Source organism: Myotis lucifugus, unplaced genomic scaffold (assembly GCF_000147115.1).
Source record: "Myotis lucifugus unplaced genomic scaffold, Myoluc2.0 scaffold_670, whole genome shotgun sequence".
Lineage (NCBI taxonomy): Eukaryota > Metazoa > Chordata > Mammalia > Chiroptera > Vespertilionidae > Myotis > Myotis lucifugus.
In genome coordinates this window covers 402464-419509 of record NW_005871718.1, presented here as the reverse complement: position 1 = coordinate 419509, position 17046 = coordinate 402464, and the positions used below count along the sequence as shown (strand labels likewise).

General features: G+C 54.6%; 2 protein-coding genes across 3 annotated transcripts; both read right to left on the bottom strand.

Moving 5' to 3' along the window:
* Nucleotides 1-969: 969 nt before the first annotated feature.
* CD79A (CD79a molecule) lies at nucleotides 970-4294 on the bottom strand. The gene is made up of 5 exons (XM_006105317.3): nucleotides 4164-4294; nucleotides 2426-2716; nucleotides 2106-2224; nucleotides 1494-1562; nucleotides 970-1376 (listed from the first exon to the last, which is right to left on the bottom strand). Exons 1-5 carry the CDS (start codon nucleotides 4240-4242, stop codon nucleotides 1263-1265), a joined length of 672 nt encoding a protein of 223 aa, XP_006105379.1. The 5' UTR covers nucleotides 4243-4294; the 3' UTR covers nucleotides 970-1262.
* A 1303-nt stretch (nucleotides 4295-5597) lies between these two features.
* On the bottom strand, nucleotides 5598-16350 carry RPS19 (ribosomal protein S19). 2 transcript variants are annotated; one of them, XR_002826863.1, is made up of 7 exons: nucleotides 16076-16201; nucleotides 15563-15633; nucleotides 15192-15292; nucleotides 9588-9771; nucleotides 9004-9060; nucleotides 6829-8113; nucleotides 5598-5763 (listed from the first exon to the last, which is right to left on the bottom strand). XR_002826863.1 is itself a non-coding variant. In XM_006105316.2 (6 exons), exons 2-6 carry the CDS (start codon nucleotides 15631-15633, stop codon nucleotides 8090-8092), a joined length of 438 nt encoding a protein of 145 aa, XP_006105378.1. In that variant the 5' UTR covers nucleotides 16076-16350; the 3' UTR covers nucleotides 8050-8089. The 2 variants fall into 2 exon arrangements, 1 of the variants encoding a protein (XP_006105378.1); XM_006105316.2 differs by lacking the exon at nucleotides 5598-5763 and having other exon boundaries at nucleotides 8050-8116; nucleotides 9006-9060; nucleotides 16076-16350.
* Nucleotides 16351-17046: the final 696 nt, after the last annotated feature.

Genomic DNA, 17046 nt, shown 5'->3' with positions numbered 1-17046 from the left:
ACCTCCGCTTCCTTCCCCTTCTCGCCGCCCGCCCGGCCCCCGAGGGCACCGCCCGCCCCGCCCCGCCCCGCCCCGCCTTGTCCTGCGGTCCGGCCGTGGGTCTGCGGGGCGGCCTCCACCTTTGCCCGGTGTCCGCCGTCCCCTCCCGGCGGGCCGCGTCCGCCTCCGGCTGGCAGCTCCCCTTTCCGTCCGCCTCTCTGTGTTTCTGTCCGTGTTCCTCCCTCCCTGTCTGTCTGTCTCTGTCTCCTGTTCTCCGTCCCGGTCCCCCGCCCCCGCCCCGTCTCTGTCTCTTTCTCCCTCGGCGCCTCTTTCCCGTCGGGGTCTCTGCAGAGCCATCCGACTCCCTCCCCCACCTGTTGCTTTCCTCTCTATGTCCGTTTGTCCGCGGACCCTTCCCTCCATCGCTTTCTGCGGTCTCTGACTATCTCCTCTCTGATCCCCTGTCCTTCTTTGTCCTTCACTTGCCCCGTCTCTGTCACTCTGTTTCTCGGTCTTTCTCCCTCTATCTCAGAAACTACATATCCATGCCTCTGTCATTGCCCCTCCGTCTCTCCCCTTCCCCAAGTTAGGGCCACAGACTCTCCAAATCCCCTGCCCCAGCCCACTCCCAGATAACAGGTATGGCCATAGGAGAATTCCTTGCCAGTCGCCTGTGATTCTGAGACTTAAATATGCATAAATACACGTGGTCACCTCCATTCCCTCCTGTTCCCCCGACCCTGCTCAGGGAAGACATGGCCTGGGGTGGAGCCTTCTGCAAGACACTTCTGTTTCTTTCAGGGGGCAGCCAGGATTGGCTACTGCTATCAGGTAGCGGGAGGGGCAGAGGGGGGGGAGGGAGTGTAAGGGGGTGTAAGGGGGGAGGGTGGGGCAAAATCCTGGGTCTGAGGGAGGAGGGGGACTAGAGGCCCGGGTCCCAGGGGACAAGGGTGGGCGGTCCCCACGAGATCCATGACTCCTGCCAAGGTCTGCAGTTGGGAAGCATTTATTATAACTAAGTGGCCATGACAGAGCAGGGAGGGGGGAGGTGACACCGAGGCTGCCACAATCAGTCCCCTAGAGGCAGTGATTAAGGGCTCATTACCAGCAGGGTCAGTGAGTGGGTGGGAGCTTGGAAAAGGCAGCAGGGAGAGGAAGGAGGAAGCGCGGACACTCCCAAGGGGGAAGTTGAGGCGGGACCCTCCCGGGAATGATTGTGAAAAGGGCTGGTTCCAGGGAGCAGGGGAGACACTGCAGCTGGGAGCATAGCAGACGGGGGCTGGTCACGGCTTCTCCAGCTGGACGTCTCCGATGTGGAGGCTGCCCACGTCCTGGTAGGTGCCCTGGAGGCCCCGGGAGATGTCCTCGTACATGGAGCAGTCATCAAGGTTCAGGCCCTGGGGTGCACACGTGGTGGTGGGCCTCAGTGTCCTGATGCCTGGGCCCCTACCCCAGAGGCCCCCCAGGAGGCCCCCAACGCACCTGCTCCTAACCTGTCCCCACCCTCTACTCACCTCATAAAGATTTTCATCTTCGTAGTCATCCCGGGGGTCCACCCCGAACTTCATGTTCTGCCATCGTTTCTGTGGGGGGTGGGAGTCTCAGTGGGTAGGGGGTATGTTTTCAGGCCCTTCTAGATGTCAGAAGGGCTTTCCCAGAGCCAGTAAGGGACCTTGCTCAAAGGCACAGACAGTACTGGTAAGTGGCACGGCTCTCTGGGTCCAAGCCAGTGTTCTTTTGGCTGTTTCCACTGCCCAATTGTTCTCCATGAATCACAACATCAGTAGTAAATAGCTATGGTTGCCCTGTGGCCTAAAGAAACTGCAGGTCACAGCCACTGGGAAGATCCCCAGCCCCCATCTTCCCTGGCCTTGGCTACATCTGGAGGGCTACAGCACTCCTGTGTTGGGGAGAATAAAGCACCCTGAGGGGGATTGGGGTGGGGGTAGAGTGAGAACATCCCTAGAGAAGGGCAATGATGACAGCCGTGGGGAGACTCATTGTATTCATTTGTTTACCACCCGTGTGCCCCTGTGTGGGGGGGGGGGCGGGGGGGGAGGCTGTCATTCTCCCAAGTTTTGGGCGGGGACCCTCAGACTCCAAGGGCCTGGTCCCAGGTGGCTCACCCTGAACAGCAGCAGTGTCCCGGGCACCACAGCGCAGAATAGCAGGATGATCCCCTCCGCTGTGATGATGTTGTTCTTGGTGCCCTCCCCCATGTCCAGGAAGGGTCTGGGAGCTGGCTCTGTGAGAAGGGGGTGCTGCTCAGAGCCCTGGCTCCTGGCCCTGTTCCCAGCCCCGCCCCTAGCAAGGCCCCACTGAAGCCCCCACTCTGCAGGTGAGAAATGGGTAAGTATGTGGGAGCCGGGAGCAAGGATGCCCGTGATGCAGGCACTGGCTCCCTCCCCACTTCCCAGACAGGAGGCCTAGAGACCCTGGCACTCACCACGCACACGGAGGTAGGTGCCACAGGAGCGCCATTCCGTCTTGTTTTCCAGAGCATGGCACCTGTATAGGCCTCCGTGGCTCTTGTTCACCGATGAGATGATCAGATCACCATTGCTCTGGCCCCAGTCATGGAACTGAGCGGGCCACGTGAAGTTGCTTTGGAGGATTCGCCACCAGGTGACGTTAGGGCGGCTGCCGTTATGCAGGCACGGGAGGCGGGCCTCCTCCCCCAGGATCACCGTCACCGATGGCGGGCCCCTATCTACCCACAGGGTCTGGCCCCCTGGGCCTGCAAAGAGGCAGGTGGCTCAGGGACTGTGGATGGGATCACAGGCCCCAGCCCAGCCTCTGCAGCCGCAGCACTCCTGGGTGTGTGAGGGGAGTATGAGGACCCTCCTGGGGGAGGTGAGGGAGGTGTGGGGCACAGAGGACACACGGTGTTGGGCAGGGAGTGAAGGGGCACCTAGGGAAGGAGAGAAAGGTACCCCTGAGAAGAGAGAGGACATAGCTTGGGGGGGGGGTGGTTTGAGGACGTCCTGGGGGAGGAGAGTAAGACACCTGGATGGTGACACAGCCCCGGGTGCCCGCTCTCCAGTGCCACCTCTTGCATTTGGATACTTAGTTCCCTGGTAGCAGAGGGCCCCTGCCCAGGCAGTGACTTCCAGAATCAGTTTGGGCATTACCTCCTCCTGAAGGCTTTCCCGGCCCCAGCCCAGCCCCACACTTGACACTATCTTTCATTTTCAAAAAACCCTTAGAAGAAGGTTCTCTCCTTATGCCATTTTTCAGGTGGGACAGCAGAGGCCCAGGGCAGCAGGAGTGGGGAGGAGGGGCGCTAGGGGAGGGCAAACACCAGGCCTCCTGGGCCTCTTCCTGCCGGTGTTGGGTCTGCCTTGTCTGGTGTCTCTGAGCCCGCCCCTTATTCTCTGTAACGTGCACGTGTCAACCTGGGGGTCAGGGGTTTAGTTTAGTCCTTGGGCTGGGGGTTATGGGGGTTAGGGGAGCGTCTCGGCAGTGTGGGTGGTTAGAGGGAGCTGGTGGCCCCAACGCACGTGTCCCCCCCCCCCCACCTCAAGCCCAAGCTATCAGAGCCAGTCCATATGGCTGCTCCCCCTCCTCTGGGGAGGGAAGGAGGGAGTTGAGGAAGAGACAAGAAGGAAGAAGTGGGGCAGAGGCAGCAACCTCAAGGTCAGGGGTTCCATTCCTGGCTCCCAATGTAACCTCGCGTGACCAGCTGCCTTTCTGAGCTCCTGGGTCAAACAGGTGGTCATAGCCCTGACAGCTGGCATCGCTGAGGGAGGATGGTATCATGAGGCACCCCACCTTCAGCACGGAGAAGGGGCTCCCTGTGCAGGGGGTGACTGGGATTCCAGGCAGAGAAAGGGAAAGCTTTTTCTTCACTCTGAAGCTGAGTGCACCCCAAGGTCCCCTCCTGCCCCCAGCTCTGAAGCTCAGTCAAGGGCAACCCTAGTTCCTCATTTTGACCTGAGGGACAGGGTAGGGAAGGCACTCTGGCTCCTGCCTCCCTCCATGAGGCGGCAGATGCCCCTTTAACATCGCTGAGCCCCCTCCAGCCTCCCCGAGGCCTGTTTGGAACAGTCAAGCCCACAGACAGATGCAGTTTCTACAGAGGCCTTTCCCAGCTCCCCTCCTGCTGTCTCCTCTCTGCCTGTGCCCTCTCTCCAGCCTCCCCAGTCCCTCCTCCTCTCCCAAGTACCCGCCTGTTAGCCACATACCCAGGCCAGCAGCAGAGATCAAGAGGAAGAAGATGATGCCAGGCGGCGGGACTTGCAGGACTCCGGAACCCCCAGGCATCTTCTCCCAGTGGGTTGGTTCGTCTGGCTTGCAGCAGTCCTGGGGTACCAGATCCCACCTCCGCAGGCCCCAAACCCCACCCCACTTCCTGCCCAGCCCTCCAGGAGATGGGCTTCACTGGCCCCACTGCTGGGCAGCTCCTGCCAGTGTGCTTCAGATGTGAGCTGAGAGGAACTGCTCCCTGCACCTGTGGTGGCCACAAGTCCCCTGAGGGGAGGTTGCTTGGGTGGGGGAAAGAGGCTAGTTCAAGGTTTGGCTCCTCATTGGGTGCCTGCTGTGTGCAGGCAGTCAAGGCAGTGACTCTGAGCTTTCTTAGTCGTAGTCCCTACTGGCCTTGGGCAAAACCTGTGCCCAGCCTGAAACTCTGTGTGCTCCCTTCGTCGGGTTGGAAATGAGGATTTAAAGGCAAGGCGTTGTGCATGCACAGCACTGAACACAGCACCTGTCACATAGTAGGTGCTCAGTAGTGTTGGTTGTTGTTAATGTTCATGAGGAATAAATGAGGCATGCCAGCGGGCTCTATGAAGGGAAGTGGTGACTTCCCTTTCCAAACCTTTTGTTGTTGTTACTCCTCACCTGAGGGTATTTTTTTCATTGATTTTTAGAGGGTGGAAGAGAGGGAAAGACAGAGAAATATTGATGTGAGAGAAACACACCGATTGGTTGCCTCCTGCACACGCCCAGGGAGGAACCTGCAACCAAGGTACGTGCCCTTGACCAGAATCGAATCCAGTACCCTTTGGTCTGCAGGCCTACACTCTATCCACTTAGCCAACCCAGCTAGGGCTCCATTGATTTCTTTAGAGAGAATGAGAGGGATGGAGAAAAAGAGGCATGTGAGAGACACATTGATTAGTTGCTTCCCAAACTTGCCCTGACTGGGGCAGGGGATCAAACCAACAACCCAGTTACATGACTGGGAATTGAACCTGTGACCCTTTGATGTAAGGGCCGATGCTTTAACCACTGAGCCACACCAGCCAGGGTAAGCCTTGGCATTTTTAATCCAAGAGACTAGGATAACTCTTTGTTGTGACATGAGATGTTCCTGGTACCCAAGGAATTAATAGCAATGCTGGGCTCTTTCTTGGCATTCTTTCACTCAGCCTCCCAAGCATCAAGCCCCTCCTTTTACAGAGGAGGAGACTGAGGCCCGGAGAGGGAATGCTGTCACTGTCACTTGTCTGGTGTTGTACAGTCTGGTGGTGGAGCGGGTTCTTTTAAGCATCATTTTAGGCCAAATGGGAGGAAAATGAGGTCTGAGGGGAGAGGGTGGGGAATGATATGAAATTGTTGAGATGTTTCTGAGCAGTTAGGGGACCATCACACACACACACACACACACACACACGGGGACACATAGGAAAAACTTTTATTGCAGGGAGATTTCTGGTAGCAAAAACTGGGAAACAAACCAAACGATAAGCCCGTGCGTGGAGAATGGATGCATACATTGTGGTGCCGTCAGCCGATAGAGTAGTACACCGCAGGAGAAAGGCAGGCCCTCACGTGTCAACAGGGCTGCATTGGAGAAAAAAACATGAAAATGAGAACACATAGTAGCATGATATGGTTGACTTGTTTTCAAAAGGCAAAACAATGCCGTGTGCTGTTAGGGACATGTGCGTCTGTAGTCAAGGTGCAGACAGACGGGTGCAGGGGAGTGACACCAAGTTCCTGAGAAGGTATCTCTGGCGGAAGCCCGGGGGTCGTGACTGGGAAGGTTACACAGAGGGCTTTGTCTGTCTAGATTTTATGTCTTTGTTTTATTTCTTAAATTAGGTGGCGGGCCTATGAGTCTTTGTTACACTATCATATACACTGTTTTGCTAGCTTGAAGTATTTCATAAATATTTTTAAAAAGCAACTGTTATGCTCACAGAAGAGCATGGCCTTCAGGAGCCACCATTCCTAGGTTTGAATCTCAGCTCTGCTAGCTGGCTGGTTGCCTGAGCCTCAGTTTCTTCAGTAATCTGGGTACAATCCCCCCACCTTGTGAGGCTGTGAGAATATCGGTGTGTTTAGCGCAGTTCCTAGGACAAGTTCCTCTTTTCTGGCCAGGAGGCTCTCTCCCCTTTCCTCCAGCGACCCAGGTGTTCTGTCGGGACACTGGTGTATATAGCAGGTCATTAGCCCCTCTTGCTTTAGTTCCTTCTCATGATCCCCCTCCTAAGGAAGAAGCCTGGAATCAGAGGCTGCAGCCCTAGAAATTCACCTCCTGCCTCATCCATCAGTGGCTGAGCGGTTTCCAGGCCCTCGTCTGTCCCCTAGCGGCGGAGAGGCGCAACTGCGGGATTGCTGGCCCTCTTAGGCCTGTCTGGGCATCTGCACCTTCCATCACCCAGCACCTGTGCATGGGAACCAGATCCTTGGCATTTCGTTCTCATGACAGCTCTGGGAAATGTCTTCAATATCAGTCGACAAAAGACGTCATTGGGGCCAGAATGAGGAGTGACGTTGGGCCTCATTTCCCTCACTTCCGAGGGACAGTGCGCTTAGTAGATAGAGCCTGGGGCTGGAGCAGATACTGGCTTTGCCACTCCCCAACTATGGAATATCAGACAAATCACCCCACCTGTGACTTACTTTCCCCTTCTTCAAACTGCAGGTGCTTTTTGGCATTTACTTCACAGGGTTGCAGCGTTAATGACACATATTTGCAAAGTGCCTTGCATGTGGTAGGCTGTTTATTCAGAAGTTTCCAGCACTGACAACTGAGCTGGGATGACAGTGTAGGATTCTGATTTGGTATTCTTTGAATATCTTGGTCTTAAACAGGATAACACTGGGTTGATTGGCTGCCTGCCAGATGTGCTGCTCTGAGCCACAGCACCATCTACATGTGGTACCTCTGGAATCCCTCAGGAGCAAGCAGTGCTACAGGTGAGGATTGGAAGGTTCAGAGCGGGAGTGTTACTCAAGAGTTGCACAGAATTAGGGGCAGAGTTGCCATCTGATCCCAAGTTGTTTGAAATTCAGGCTTGGCACTGGAAAGAAGTGGGTGTGATCCTAAGTTACTTGGACTGGGGCCTTGTGCAAGCCAGCTCAGCTTTAGTTCTCCCCAACCAGGCAGGGCTGGTCACACGGGGAGGGTAATGGGCCCTTTTCCAGGCTTGCTCATCCCTATGGCTCGATGTGTGCCCACTGGGCACCTTTGATTCTACCACCCACTAGGGGCCCAATCACAGGCAGAGCTCCTTGGCACCAAGAGCCCATCACCATGCAGGACCACTGAAGCTATGCCAGGTGACAGCACTGCCTCTGTGCAGGCACCAGCTGGCCTCAGCATCCATTACAGCTCTAGGGCAGGCACATCTAAGTCCGTTTCAGAGCAGGGCTATAGCCACAATGCAAAAGTGAAGGCTCAGGCAGGACTACCCTGCCCATGCAGGCCAGGAAAGCAAGTGCATACCAGGCACACAGCTCAACCAGAGCTGTAAGAGCCACAGGGCGTCAGGGTTCTGTTCCTGTCCACTTCCTTCCAAGGAAACATCTCAGTACAACCCCCCTGCCCCTCCCGTGTTCCAGCAGGAGAGAGTGCCACTTCAGCAACCCAGACTCCAGCTGGGGCCACTGCTTGAACAGCATCTTTCAGTTTCTCATTTTCTGAGAATTGCAAAGGCAGGATATGAGGGAGGTCCAAGGGTTTCTAGGTCCTGCCCCGCCCAACCCAGGCGTCTTGCCCCTCGGGGGCAGAACTGGGAAGGCTGAGCTTTAGGCTTTGGCAGCCACAGCCACCCAGGGACTCCTGGCTCCTTCTTCCTCATGCCCCCAAATGGAAGAGCAGACAATCAAGAGACCAAGACCAAGACTATAAATGAGGCAATTTATTAACCCAGCACTTGTTCTAATGCTTCTTGTTGGCAGCTGCCACCTGTGGGAAAGATGGAAGAGTAAGTTAAGATCAGTCACGGGGTCCATGTTCTGGCACTTTGTAAGTTACCCACAGCCCAGACACCATGCATCCTGTTTTGTGGTCTCACATGTATTCTTGTCTAATCCTCACAACCCCAGGTACCTCCCCATTTTACAGAAGCGTCAACAGGCACTCAAGAGCGCTGGAGTGGGATTCCAATACTGCAAATGCCATCATACACACTGATGCCTGTGCCAGGCCCTGTGTTCACCTCTCCTCTCAGGCCACCCAACTCTCAGAGGGCAACACCTTCCATTCCTTTCTGACACTTGACGTTAAGTGACTAAACACTCCAAGGCTCCTAGTAGGCCTGAGTCAATGATACAGAAAGAAGGAAACCAATATGGGTTTATGCCAGGCCCTGGGGGGCTCCCACTGCTTGTAGATCACGGAATCCTAACCACCACCCCAAGGTAGGCAGGAGCAGATTGCTCCACAGATAGGGAGACTGGCTGCAGCCGAAGAACTGCAGGGTGTCCAGCCAGCCATCAGGATGGAGACCTGAATTCTGAGCCAGCCCACCTCCCTCTCTCAGCAACCACCCCATCTCATGCCCAGTCAGCATGAAGAGTAAGGAGACGTTGATGCCAGAATCTGTGCAAGGCTGATGCCCTGCAGGAAAAGCAGCCCAACTGCACCACGGGGTTGGGTTCCCTTTACCTCAGCTCCAGCAAGCCGTCATTCAGAAATGCCTTTTTCCTGCCCACCCCCAGAGAAGGCCTCCTCTGAACCCCCACCAGCCTGGACTGTGCCCTTCAGGGAAATTTTGATTTGACAACCCCCAGGCCTGGGGGAACGCCCAGGCAGTGACAGAGGGACCCAACCCTAGCCCTCACCCAGGCCTCACCTGCCCTGCGATCCTGTCCAGATCTCTCTGTCCCTGAGGTGTCAATTTGCGGCCCCTGTGGAGAGAACGGTCATGAATCCCTCCCAGGGTAGTGCAGGCTCTCAACCCCCCTTCCGGATGTGAGTCAGGCTTCCCCAAAAGGCACCTGGCCATACGACCATATGCTGCCAGCCAACTCCCACTGAGGACCCCAGTGGGCTGCATTCTAAAGAGCTTGGGGCAGGAGTGGGAGCCCCCCCGGGGAGCTGACAGGGTGTCGTTTGTGCAAGCATTAGATCAAAAGCCCCGAAAAATCAATTGGGCAAAGTTAACGAGCAGGCTAATGAAAGCGGACAGTCGCTAAATTACCTTCCTGGAGCCCAGGGTAGTCAGTTAGAGAGGTGGGAGTGAGGCCCTTAGCCATTTGTTTTTCTACAGAATCCCCTGCCCACCAGAGGGTCAGGTACAGACAGTGCAGAGACCTAGCTCCTCTCTGCGTGTGGGCAGTGGGGACGGCCCTCGCTAACTTTATTATAGGTGGCTTGACCCCAAGGCTCCTCATCACCCCCCCCCCCTTCCCACCCATCCTGATCCTTTGCTTACCCATCCTGATCCTTTTCCACCATTTTCAGCCCCTCCAGGGCTTGGAGGACTCTGCGGGCCACGCTCTTAGAGCCTCTGCTAAAGTGGCTGGGCATGACACCATTTCTCTGTCGTCCTCCATAGATCTTGGTCATGGAGCCAACCCCAGCGCCTCCCCGAAGGTACAGGTGCCGCGCTGTGGAAGCTGGGTGGAGTGAGAGAGAAACTTAAGGGCCCTTCTCAGGCAGAGAATACTCTTCCCCACAGCCAAGGGAAAGGCCTTGCCACACATAGTCTGTGTGTGGCAGCCAACTCACCATTTTACAGCCAGGGCAACTGTGCACACACTAAAACCCGGTGCCGCCCTCTCCCACCATGGCCAACCCATGCTGCACTCTGGGCCCAGCCTAGGAGACAGGGACAGCCAGGCAGTGGAGGGACTGCCAAAGCCACACTGCTAAGGCTAGACCTGAAGACTGGAGATAGAGCCTTGCAAATGTTTAAGCCACAACTGTCCACCTCCATATGCCTGAGGGGCAGGAGAGTGAAGAAGGGACCTACTGCCACTTGAGTGCAGCTCTCTGAGCCCTCAGCCCGAGAGCTTGGGGTGGGGGGAAGGGGGTCAGGACTGAGATCCATGCAGTGGATGTTCCCAACATGGCATGTCTATCACCCCCTCCGTGGACACGGGGATTACTCTCCCTAGATGGGCTTGGTTAAGTCCCTGGCCAGCCTCCTTGGAAATGCTCACTCCTATTCATGCGGAGCACTCAGTTGTCTGCCAGCCCTGTGCACCTGCTTTCACGTTCTCCTCCCATGAGATACTAAGATGCCTAAGGAGCTGGCCTAATGTTGTGGCCCTAGCAAGTCACCTACCCTCATCCAAAAACCAGGAGTAACTGTCCCTCAGATGAGGGTTATTTCGAGGACTCCATGCAAATGTGTCAAGTGCTGTTGTCCTCTGCAGAAAGGAAACAGGCTCCAAATGGTACTCACTGGCTTCATGCCACAGCTCTGGAGGGACAGCTCCTCCAGGCTGTTTTGGTTTCCTACCTCAGGGGGCCACTGAGGTTTAAAGGCATTGCAGCTGAGGTGCACAACGTGCCCAGACTTCAGTCATCACATGGCCCTACCTGGCTGGGAGCTGAAGGGCAGTGACGCCAGGCCACCCTAGACCCTGGAGACATACTGCTACGAAGCAGGTACCGGGCCATGTCCATGACCCTCCAGTGTTATGAACTAGGGGTGGGTGAGATGGATCTGTGGGGTGAGCTCCGCCTCCCCTCCAGCTGCCGCTCCCAGAACATTCTTCCACGCCACTTGTTCCCAGCCCTCCAATTGCCTCAAACAGCCATGGGCTTCTGGGGGTCAAGAGCACAGCCTCTCTGTGGTCTCACTGTCTCTGGCCTCTGCTCACTTAAAAACCACTCTCTCCTTGGTCCTTTCTATCCCAACCTTCCCCTCACCCTACCCCTACACTACTGCCCTGACCCTCTTCCAGGCATTAAGCCACCCGCCCCCTGTGGATTAAGAGACTCACTTGGTATACATCAATACCCACAATCTTTCTACTGTGAGTGACATCACTGGAAAACTCCACCCTTATTGCCAGTGCAAATGCCTAACACCCACCACCATCCCTCCGGTGCCTGTCCCTGGGCAGAGACCTGCTTTCTCACCCAGGCTGGGGAGAGGACGTCTCAGGAAGGGGGCAAGGTGAACATTCCTAAGACGCCCAGAGGCTGCACACCTGAAAGGAGATGCCCAAACTTGGCCTTGCCTAGCCAGGATTGGCGCTGACTAGTCCCAGCCTGGGGTCCATATGGAGAGGGTGGCCCAGCTCTGAGCTGTCCAGTAGACAGTGTTTGAATTTCAACACTGCTCATCAGTCTGCCTACTTTCCAGGTTTGTGTGGTGGTACTGAAGCGGATGGCTTACTTCAATCTTGAGTAGTGACTGGCAGAGAATAAGCTCCCATAAAGCCTATTAGTTTCTTTATGGAGGGTGGTGGTTTACATTTCCTTAACACTGTGTAAAATTATCTGGCCTGCTGTCAGATGTTACAAGGCCCTCACCATCACCCCAGTTTGCAATAATTCTCATGACTTAATAGCTCTTGTGGCCCCAGCCCCAACCACACAAACCCAGGTGTTGTCACAAATGGCTTCTCCTTTAGTCCCCTCCAATGGCCTTCTGCTCCTCCTGATCCTTGGGAAACCTTGTCACTACTGCCAGCTGTGAAGGAGGGACCAGGCAGGGCCCCCTACACACGGAGCCCAGTCAAAATAGAGCAGGTAAGTGTCCTGCTAGGCCACTAGGTAGGACACACGCTACACTGAGCACATGGCAAATCAAAGGAAGCCTTCCCAGATGCATTTGTCCTTGATCCTTCTCTGCTAAATTTCTAAAGGGGTGTGTGTGTGTGTGTGTGTGTGTGTGTGTGTGTGTTTAGGGAAATGACTTCCCTGACCTTGATCCACCCCTTGAATTTTTCCTGCAATGTCTCCAAGGCCCCGTTCTGGGATAGGACAGACCAACCTCCAACCTATAATAAAAAATGCACTCAGGCCGAGACCGGTTTGGCTCAGTGGATAGAGCATCGGCCTGCGGACTGAGGGGTCCCGGGTTCGATTCCGGTCAGGGGCATGTCCCTGGGTTGCAGGCACATCCCCAGTAGGGGATGTGCAAGAGGCGGCTGATCGATGTTTCTCTCTCATCGATGTTTCTGACTCTCTATCTCTCTCCCTTTCTCTCTGTAAAAAATCAATAAAATATATTTTAAAAAAAAATGCACTCAGGCCTTAACTGGTTTGGCTCAGTGGATAGAGCGTCGGCCTGCAGACTGAAGGGTCCCAGGTTCGACTCTGGTCAAGGGCATGTACCTTGGTTGCGGGCACATCCCCAGTAGGCGGTGTGTAGGAGGCAGCTCATTGATGTTTCTCTATCATTGATGCTTCTCTCAATCCCTCTCCCTTCCTCTCTCTCTCTCCATATAAAAAAAATCAACAAAATATATTTTCTTAAAAAATGCACTCAGGTGTCCCACCTTAGCAGCTGCGCACTGCCAGATGTCTTGTTCAGGGCTACACTGCACCACCCTCTTCACGGGTGTCTTCCCTTGACACCATTCTTCCTCTTACAGCAGGTCTCCACTCTCCTGACACAGGCTCTTTCTAGCCCTATCTCACCCTCAGCCCCTCCCCACTGCCTGGGGACTCCTTCCTCTTATAGCTCTGCCCTTCTTCTAGACCAACCTCAGGAGGGCCCTGCCCACTCCACACTGGCTCCTACACACCTCCAGAACTTCTACCCCCCACCACTGCCACAAGACTGAGGGGCAAAACAGGCCAAGTCCCCATGATCCAGAAGAGAATAGCACAGACCCTGCTGTGCCCCCTGGTAAACGAGCATCTCCTGTGCTTTCACTTGTACAGAGAATAAGCTGACCACCAAACTAGGTGGGAGCACTCTAGACCAGTGATGGCGAACCTATGAACTCAATTTTTTGGTTAATTTTTCTTTGTTAAATGGCATTTACATATATAAAATAAATATCAAAAATATAAGTCTTTGTTTTACTATGGTTGCAAATATCAAAAAATTTCTATATGTGACACGGCACCAGAGTTAAGTTAGGGTTTTTCAAAATGCTGACACACCGAGCTCAAAAGGTTCACCATCACTACTCTAGAAGAGAAGTTGGCAAACTTTGTAAAGGGTCAAACAGCAAGTATCTTAGGCTCTGTAGGCTGTCACAACTGCAACTCTGTCTCTGCTGTGGATGAACAGATGGGCTTGGTTTATATCCCCAAGAAATATGCCCACCCCTGGCATAGAACCATCACCCTATGCCAATAGGGCAGCTGGGAAAGGAAGGTAAAAAGGAGAGCTTGGGAAACCCTAAGGAAGGGGGACCAGAAGGGAAGGCAGAGGACACACCCCAGTGGGTGGAAGGGGCACGTTGGGCAGAAACTGGCCACAGCAAAATGAAAATTACACAAGGCCTTGACCCAATTCTCCATTAGTCTCTTCCACCTAAAAAATAAAGTATGGCCCTGACCGGTTTGGCTCAGTGGATAGAGTGTCGGCCCGTGGACTGAAGGGTCCCGGGTTCGATTCCCGTCAAGGGCATGTACCTTAGTTGCCGGTGGATCCCCAGTAGGGGGTGTGCAGGAGGCAGCTGATGGATGTTTCTCTCTCATTGATGTTTCTAACTCTCTATCCTTCTCCCTTCCTCTCTGTAAAAAATCAATAAAATATATTTTAAAAAAAATAAAGTATGAAATCCTGCCAGGGAAAAGATGAAGCTCCCCTGCCCTATGACAGGGTGGGGAAAACTGGCATCACAAGCTGGCAGACCCTCAACATGTTACTTAACCTCCCCGACATCAACTATTAAACCGAAAGCACCAGTCCTGTTTGGGAAATTTTTGATAGGTGCAGATTAAAATAGGAAAGCTATGATTCTTTGTCCTAATCTTAGATCCAAAGCTGTCCTGACTCTTGGGGCATTGGCAAAGAACATTCAGGACCAGGTAGCTTTACTTCCCAAGATGGACGTGGTTTTGTCCAGGCCCTATCACTGTTGTTTGCCCAGCAAAGTCAAGTCAGCTTCTCTTCACCAACACTTCCCACCTCACAAAGTTGACCTTTTAGCCCTCAGGGGTCAAAGGTGATGGCCCGAGTCATATTGGCACGTGTGTCTAGGCTAGGGCCTGAAATACAGTGACATCTGATGCATGAGTAATCCACAAAATACATGCAAGGCTATTCTGAAGTGTTATCAATCTCAAAACTCTGCTTTCCACCAATTTCCCATATGGAGGCAAGCTTTGGCCTGGATGGAGCTCCCACTTCAGAGGAGAAAGGATGGGGTGACAGTTTGGAGAAACTTGGAATGTCAAGAACAGGTGAGAACTAGCACTGTGAAGTCAGGGGTTACACTTGCAATCCGTCGAAGTTGCAAGTTATTGTAAGAATAATGAGAGGGGGCTGGCAAATGATCACAGGGTGACCATAGATTTAGAGCAAAGAGTGACCTGGCTATATTGCCACCCACTTAGGAATAACTTGCTAGAGACAGGGAGGCACTAGTGTGATGACCTGAGCAATAAAAACAGCTGACTTTTCTTCAATGATTACTCTCCAACAGGCAAGCATATTTTAAAGCAGTTTGTTATTAGGCTAATTTGATCCAACAATAATTGGCACTGACACATTATTAACCCCATTTTAGAGATAGAAAACCAAAACACACTGGCAGATGGAGGTCACAAATTAAATTAGAGGATTTTAACTCGGGGAGCCTGGACCCCATGGACATAAGGATAATGCCTGCCTCTCAAACAAACCACCTCTAAGCAAAATATGAACATTCATTTGTCCCTGGGTTTCCCTGGAGGATCAGAGGAAGCCACAGGTCCTCACACACACCTCTTACAAAGGAAGAAACAGAGCCAGAGTAGGAAGTTATTGAACATCACACAAAGCATGCAGTGACAGAGTCAAAGTCTCTTGTGATCTGGGGGGAGAGGGAGGCAAATAAGAGCTCACAGAGGGGACAGAAGGATCTGTGCCAGGGGTCACTCGTCTCCCCACTACCCAGCTAGATGCCCCAGTTCCTACCAGCTCGTGTGTAGAACCAATTCTCATCGTAGGGAGCAAGCTCTTTATGCTTGGCCAGCTTGACAGTGTCCACCCATTCAGGGACTTTCAGCTTCCCGGACCTGGGATCAAGACAGCAGGAAAGGTACAATTCACCGGTCTCCACACCCCCTCATCCCCTCTCCTCCACAGGACTGTGCGTTAACAGGAGCTGGACGTGTCCGAGCATAAGCAAGCTGAAACTCAAACACAACCCAGGCCTCAGGTGGAAAGGGGGACTCCACGCTGAGGCCCTCCAACAACTATCCCCCCTACCAGAAGAGGGCGCTGCGGACCGAGGGGCCAGCGAAGACCACAGCCGCCAGCCACCGCGAACCCGTCCCCACACTCACTTTTTCAGGAAGGCTGCCAGAGCTCTGACGAACTCCTGCTGGTTCACGTCTTTTACAGTAACTCCGGGCATCTGCGGGAAGGACCACGCATGTGAACACGAGCTGGTGGGGACCAGCCACAGGGGCTGGGGCCGAGCCCCAACGCGACCTGCACCGCCGCCCTCCCCGGATTTCCCAAGGCCCTACTTCAAGTCCGGGCGCTAACGGCCCCGGCGGCTGGCGGTCCTAGAGTTCACCGGCGCCCACGACCACAGCCCGACCGCATTTGTGCAGACGCTGTATGACCCTAGTCCCTGACTCTGGGGTCCCGCACTCCCGGCTGCCCCCGGGCCCAGTCTCGCTTCCCGGACCACGCCGAGCCAGCATGTCCGGGCCTGCCGCTCGCACGTGGCTGCGGCTTCGGGGGGCGGGGCGGCGCCGCGCGGTCACCCCGGGCTCCGAGACACACGCTTGGGGCTGGGGAATCGGGTCCCGACGCTCCGTGCCCAGCCCGAGTCAGAGAGCCCGCCTTACCGTGCGGCCTCCGCGCTGCCAGCCAGGGGAAAGGGAGCAACGGGGTTTCCCGGACGCACAAATCGGGCGTCAGGTCTCGCGAGGGTTCCGAGAGCTCGCGAGAACGGGGTTAGACAAGGCAGCTCCGCCTATCTCAGGGCGAATGGGGCTTCGCTTCCGCCGAGGTGGGCGGGTGTGTAGTGAGGAGGCGGGAAGGCAAAAGAGAAGACTATGGGGACGGATGGGGAGGCTTGTTTCTTCCCTATTCCTCCTCCCGGAGTGTAAGAGAGAGAGGAAAGCGTTTCCGTCTGGAGCATTGATCAAAACATCAGCGGAGGACACTGATGGCGGAAGTTATGAAGTTCGGTGGGCAGGAAAAGACCTAGCCACTTCTGGCGTTTCCGAAGGGACGACCCCCTCCCCCTTCAAAGTGGAAGTGGCTTTACTGGTCGGAAGTGGGGGTAGTAAGGGCGGATGTGATGGGGAACCCAGAGGAAATGCTAAGCAGAAATCTGTCCAACAGCACTTCCGAGAACTGGAGGCGGAAGCCCCACCCTTCTTAGGGCGGAAGTTGCTTCAGCAGAGCCCAGGCGGAGCGAGTGGGAATGAGGCAGTGGCGGCAGGGAAGAGATGAGGGCAGGGACGAGGAGGCGGAGGCGGGACCTTGGGAGAACTTAGTTCAGCTCTGCCTCCTAGCGTCTGAATCGGCTCGCTCAGCCCTTGGCCTTACTTGCCTATTTATATTTACCTACTGATCTGTGTAACTGTAGGCTGTCCATTGGCTCGGTCTTCAGTCTCTCCTTTAAAAAAAAGGGGGGGGGGGATTTAAATGGAAATACCGAGATCCCGATTATTTGCCTCTTTTAAGTGACTGCTTCTGTACATGGTGCATCTCTTATGAATTCTAGCAACGTTTTGTGTGTATGTGTGTGCCTACCCTGTGCCAGGCACAGGTAAACATTATGTAGTATTAGTACATGTACACTTGTTCA

Coding starts and splice junctions, on each gene's coding strand:
- CD79A (XM_006105317.3), bottom strand. CDS start 4,242: ATGCCTGGGGGTTCCGGAGTCCTGCAAGTCCCGCCGCCTGGCATCATC. Junction 1,563..2,105: donor GGACACTGCTGCTGTTCAGG/GTGAGCCACCTG, acceptor CACCCCCCACAG/AAACGATGGCAGAACATGAA. Junction 1,377..1,493: donor AAGATGAAAATCTTTATGAG/GTGAGTAGAGGG, acceptor TGTGCACCCCAG/GGCCTGAACCTTGATGACTG.
- RPS19 (XM_006105316.2), bottom strand. CDS start 15,633: ATGCCCGGAGTTACTGTAAAAGACGTGAACCAGCAGGAGTTCGTCAGA. Junction 15,293..15,562: donor CTGGCAGCCTTCCTGAAAAA/GTGAGTGTGGGG, acceptor TCTTGATCCCAG/GTCCGGGAAGCTGAAAGTCC. Junction 9,061..9,587: donor GTGGAAAAGGATCAGGATGG/GTAAGCAAAGGA, acceptor TTCTCTCCACAG/GGGCCGCAAATTGACACCTC.